This window comes from Nannospalax galili, unplaced genomic scaffold (assembly GCF_000622305.1).
Source record: "Nannospalax galili isolate Female #2095 unplaced genomic scaffold, S.galili_v1.0 scaffold2126, whole genome shotgun sequence".
Lineage (NCBI taxonomy): Eukaryota > Metazoa > Chordata > Mammalia > Rodentia > Spalacidae > Nannospalax > Nannospalax galili.
The window spans coordinates 146,433-152,030 of NW_008354079.1; the positions used below are offsets into that span (position 1 = coordinate 146,433).

At 41.3% G+C, this 5,598-nt stretch overlaps 1 protein-coding gene across 1 annotated transcript in view; it reads right to left on the reverse strand.

Annotated features, from left to right (window-relative positions):
- Positions 1-5,598, reverse strand: part of LOC103748516 (protein NDRG3) — a gene marked incomplete in the record, with an annotated part of 78,446 nt that overhangs the window by 5,204 nt on the left and 67,644 nt on the right. The window contains 1 exon segment of the mRNA XM_017802723.2: positions 3,250-3,297. Coding sequence (XP_017658212.1) covers positions 3,250-3,297 — 48 coding nt within the window.

Here is a 5,598-nt window from a genome sequence, read left to right on the forward strand (position 1 = left end):
TTATGTGTATGTGTGTATTACCTGCATGTAGTGTCGTGCAATGCCCATGGAGGTCAGAAGAGGCTGGTGGATCCCCTGGGACTGGAGTTATGGATAGTTATTAACTGCTGGGATTTGAACCCATGGTCTTCCGCAAGAACAACCAGTGTTCTTAACTGCTAAGCCATCTCTGCAGCCCCAAAACCTTATATTTTTAATAGTGCCAGAGATGAAGAGCCTGCTAGTTTGTACAAAGGATGACTCCTAGGGCATCGAGACCAAACAGAAACCAGCCTCTTCCTTCAACTGTTAAGACTTTGACCTCAGAGGGGGGCCTTTTTTGAAAAGATATGAACCCCATGGTTTCACTTTGCTGGCACTGAAACTTTCATTAAAAAGGGGCCAGTATTTAAGATAGGCCACAGAAGGCATGAGTCTGAGGTTAAGAGGGAACAATTTAATAAAAACTATAGGCATAAAATGAGAAACAAATGTTTAACCTGCCAAATATAAAATTGACCAAACTAGCATAGACTGAGATTTTGTGAAGTTCAGGAGCTAAGAACTGGTTAGAAGCAGTACATTGCCCCAGAAGCCTATAATTGGAGCACTGGACATCTAGGGCTTGGCTGGCCTAGGCTATATAGGGAGGTAAGCTCTGACTTGCCCAGGGAGCTGATGACTGCAGGTAAAGAGGAAGCCACTATCTTCAGTGGTGTATCTCCTGGTGAGTTACTCATGTCCCAGTGGACAGAGCTCCACACCCTGTCCAGGCAAGGGGCCATGATTAAGCCCCGTGAAGTTACAAAATAAAAAGAAAAACACAAAGGAGAAAGTGGCATGGGGAGGGAGGCTGGTTGGTGTGAGAGAGGGATTAGAAAAGGGTGGGGGATATGTGTGACCAGAATGTATTACATACATGTGTGAAACTTCAAAGAATAAACAAAAAAATAAAAAGAAACAAATAAAAGTAAACCAAACAGCACTGGAGAGATGGCTCTGTGGTAAAGCACTGGTTGCTCTTGCAGAAGACCTGGGCTCAGTTCCTAGCACCCAACAGTGGCTAACAACTATCTGTAACTTCAGTTCAACGGGATCCACCACCCTCTTCTCACCTCTGCAGGCGTTGCACAACATGGGTGCCTGGATGGACTTACATACATGCAGGCAATATACTCATACACATAAAATTAAAAAAAAAAATCCAGGTGTGGTGGTACACAACTTTAATTCCAGCACTTGGGAGGCAGAGGCAGGCAGATCTCTGTGAGTTTGAGGTTAGCCTGGTCTATATTGCGAGATCCAGGCCAGCTGGGGCTACAGAGAGACCGTTGCAAAAAGACCAAAAAAATATAACCCAAACATACAATCAGACCCACAGAACGGTTCCAGATGCAAAGAGAGCACATCGGGAGAAACTATACACTTTTTCCTTTTTGAACACGAGTTTGATCCTACATGGCACGCTTTAGGTAAGCACATTACCCCTAACATACCTTCCAGCCAAGATAAACTATTTTGCACAGGGACATTGATAAAATACTTTGAGAATCTGTTTAATCTGCCATAAGTGCTATACAGTCTGCTCCAGGCTATTATGGATAGGCACATGTGCCCAGGTAAAAACCTCCTCTAATGGCTATTTTAATTTTTATAACATATTCATAATCTTTTGACAAATGAATTTTTCTTTTTCTTTCTTTTTTTTTTCTTTTTTTTTTTTTTTTTTTTTTTTTGTCTTTTTGAGTCTCCCTGTAGCCCCAGTTGGTCTGGCTGGAACTCCCTATGAAGACCAGGCTGGCCTTGAACTTACAAAGATCTGCCTGCCTCTGCCTCCCAAGTCCTGGGATTAAAGGTGTGCACCACCATGCCTGGGTCCTCTTAACCAGAGTCATGTCTCCAACCCTTAATTATTTTTTATAAAAATTTTATTACATTTACTTATTGTGTGTGAGTGTGCACATGCCAGCTATGGTGTGTGTGTGTGTGTGTGTGTGTGCACATCAGAGGACAATTTTTCAGTTCTCCTACTATGTGGGATCTGGGGATCAACTTGGGTTGTTAGGCTTGGTGGCAAGCACTTTTACCTGCTGAGCCACCTAGCTGACATGCATATATATATATATCTCCCATATTTTTTGAGACAGGGTCTTATGTAGCCTAGCCTGGCCTTAAACTTGTTATGTAGCAGAGAATGAACTTCAATTCCTGATTCTCTACATCCTAAGTGTGGGGATTAGAGGTGTGTGCCACCACACGATGTAAAACTAATTTGAAACCATAACATTTAATTCATGTTTTGAGAAGCCCATCAGTCATCTGGATCCCAGAGCACTGTGAGCCTCCCTGCCTCAGAGCACTGAGCCTGTGGTGTGCTTCAATAACTGTGATTGCTCCTGGTGACGGTGCTTCCCTTTCACATATACTTTAGACAGAAAGAAAAAGGCAGATGTCTTGCAGGTAGAAACCAGGTGTCATAAGCAGCAGACCAGCACCTGAATCTCCAGTAGTCCAGGCAGATGTTAGTAGGGGCTCTGGGCAAAGTGAGGTTCAAACAATGCTAGGCTGGAACTCCTGTCTAGGGGACACTTAAGTGAAGGGGAATCTTGATAATCTAGAAATTTAGCGCATGTGTTGCTAGCCCTAAGAGAAAAAAAAATACATTCCCCATTCCTAAGATATTCTTAGAAATTTTCTTAAAAACACAGGATTTAGCATCTAAAGAATTTCCATGAATTAACTTAATTCTTGTAACACTGAATAATTTTTACTAATTTTTTAATGGAATGGGAAAATGCTTATGACACGATTGGAGGAAAACAAATATAAGGGCTATAAATATCCTTCAATCTTTATTTGCTTATGTGTTTCGGTTTTAGTGACAGGATAACCTGGAACTCACTATGTAGCTCTCTCTGGCTAGCCTCAATCTCATAGCACTCTTTCTGCCTCAACTTCCTAAGTGTTGGAATTATGGGCATGAGTCACCATCCTAGCTCTTCTGGCCTAATGATCTAAAAAATGCACACAGAAAAGGACACTAATTTTACCACACACTACTTTTAGGTGGATAAGATTAGCCCACTGTTCCCTTGTACTGTACTCAATAAACTAGTCTTCTGGACAGAGAAATACATAGCTAGACAGACAGACAGAGGCACGAGGTGGGGGCTTTTTTTTTTTTTTTTCTGTGCAACCTCTACAGAACACACTGGGAGCTGAAGTGTATCTAGCTCTAGTGGTTAGCAGTGAGAGGGGAAGACACATTACCTTTAACAAAGTTGTATTTATAGGGTTGAGGCGAGAATTACATTCAACCTGAAAAAAGAAAACCATTTTGTAAAATGTTAGAAAACTAAGACCCTGGCATGGCAATAACCCTGTAAGATCAATAGCTCAGTTTGCCTCCAGCTGAACCAGCCAAAGCAATTATCAAAAGCACAGAGGTATCCTATGTGATGCATGTTTTGTCTAATAGGTCACAGATCACTTAAAAATTCTGTGATTTCATTTTCTGATGCTTTTAGTATTTAAGGAATAGTATGCTCAATCTAAAGATTCTTCCTGCTGGCTATAGCATATGAGCTCGGTACCTTCCTTCTTTGAGAGGTGAACTGGATGGTAGCTGTGCCCTGCTTGCTGGATCTTCTTGATGCCTTCCCAGCTCAATTGGCCTTAACACCTAAGTCTGCACCTCCCCCACCTGCCTGCTCACGCTCTCTGGGCCTGGAGTTGGGGGCTGCCATCCCTTATCTCCTGACTCTTCTGCCTCAGGGTCTTTGGCTCTGCAGGACAAAGCTGAGTTCCTCTGTGATTGTTCTCTCACTGTGGTCATCATAATTAAGGATGACAGCCTGGTGCATCTCCATGCTTGGGATCTTGTACCTGTCTATCCATGAAGGCAGGGACCTCAAAGAAATGTTTGGGGAAGATAATCTTTGAGCACATGCTCCACCACTGAGCCACATACCTCCAGTCACAGAAGTTCAATATTTTATGGCTGATTCATCAAACAGCTTTCCCCTTTCACATTTTCTAAGAATACACACATAAAACCTGTGATAAGAGCTTAGAATCCAGTGGGAATGAATATACTACACAAAGAAAAATGAAACAACTTCAAAAATTTCACAGCTGAATGGAATGAACACAGAAGTGGGATTTTCAGAGAGAAAGATGGTAGGCGTCTGAAAGCTTCCAGAGTGTAGGAAAGGATGATAGTTCAGTGCACACCCATGGCTATGGGGTGAAGTGAGGATGCATGCAGAAGGAACTGGAGGGTGGGCTGGAGCTGACTGTGGAAGGGAAGGTTTCTGAGGTGACAGGATCTGAGTGGTTTTAGGAGAACAGTGGAACATGTGGCAGACTGTAGAGGCAGTGAGCTAATCAGGGAGTGATTAAAGTTACCCAGGCAAGAATCAGCAATCCAGGTGAACTTTGAATCTGGGGATTGCTGATGGGCAGGTATACAAAACTCTTCTAAAACCAGGAGATGATCTAAAAGCCAAGATCATCAAGTCAGAGGTTTGGTTTGCTCTATGTGAATGACAATGCAGGTTGTAGTAAAGAAATGCAGCAATTCACCATAAAATATGCATTCTACTCTAAAGGCAGAATTTTAAAATGGAACATAAAGGCTAGGCACTGTGCTCAGACTATAGCAGATAAGCTATCTATATTTCCTGAGGAATCAACTCCCATGTCTGGACTTAGTATAACAAACCATGCTCCCCTTGCTTCATTCTTTTACAGTTGTGAGATATTTCTATATATAATTAGTCTAGTTGCCTAACTATAATCATTGGGGCTGTGGTTTTTTTTTTTTTTTTTTTTTTTTTTTTTTTTTTTTTTTTTTTGTTGTTGTTGTTTTTAATTGCAGTGCTAGAAACTGAACTGAACACGGGGCCTTCCTGGGTTAGGTAGTGCTCTGCCATTGACTTACAATCCTAGGCTCAATCACCAGTTTTTGACATGTCTATTCATTCTCCCTCTCCAAATACAGACCCCATCTTCTTCATGTTCTCCAGCACTGTGCAAGCAGGATATACTCAAAATAATGTTGAATAAGTAAGTGACAGTGGCAATCCTGCCTAACACTTGTGTAATTTTTCCTTGCTATTCCATGTGTGGCTGCCCACCTCCAGTGGCATAAGGGGCTCTGGCAAGGGAGTCAGATCTGACTGTGATTAGAAGAGCATCTATTCTGTTACAGACAAAATCTTGACTATCTCTAAAACAATGGGATGTGGAAATCAGAAGATGAAAAGACCTTATTTATTTGCCTGAATTGTACACTTGAAAAATAATGGGATATGTTAGTTTAAGTTCATACAATTTTGCCATTGTTTATTTTTCTTTAGTGTCTTGTTATGTAGCCCAGGCTGGCCTCAAATTCATGATCCTGCTGTCTCAAACCCATAAGTAACAGAATTATAAATATTTTCTTTTTCTTTTTTTTGCCTTTTCCCAGCTGTCCTGCCTTAAGCATCTTATATTCTGTGCACAAACCTCTTTCCTATTCATTTGTTGTTCTTTTATTTATTTATTTATTTATTTATTTATTTATTTATTTTTTGTCTTTTTGAGACAGGGTCTCCCTGTAGCCCCAGCTGTCCTGGA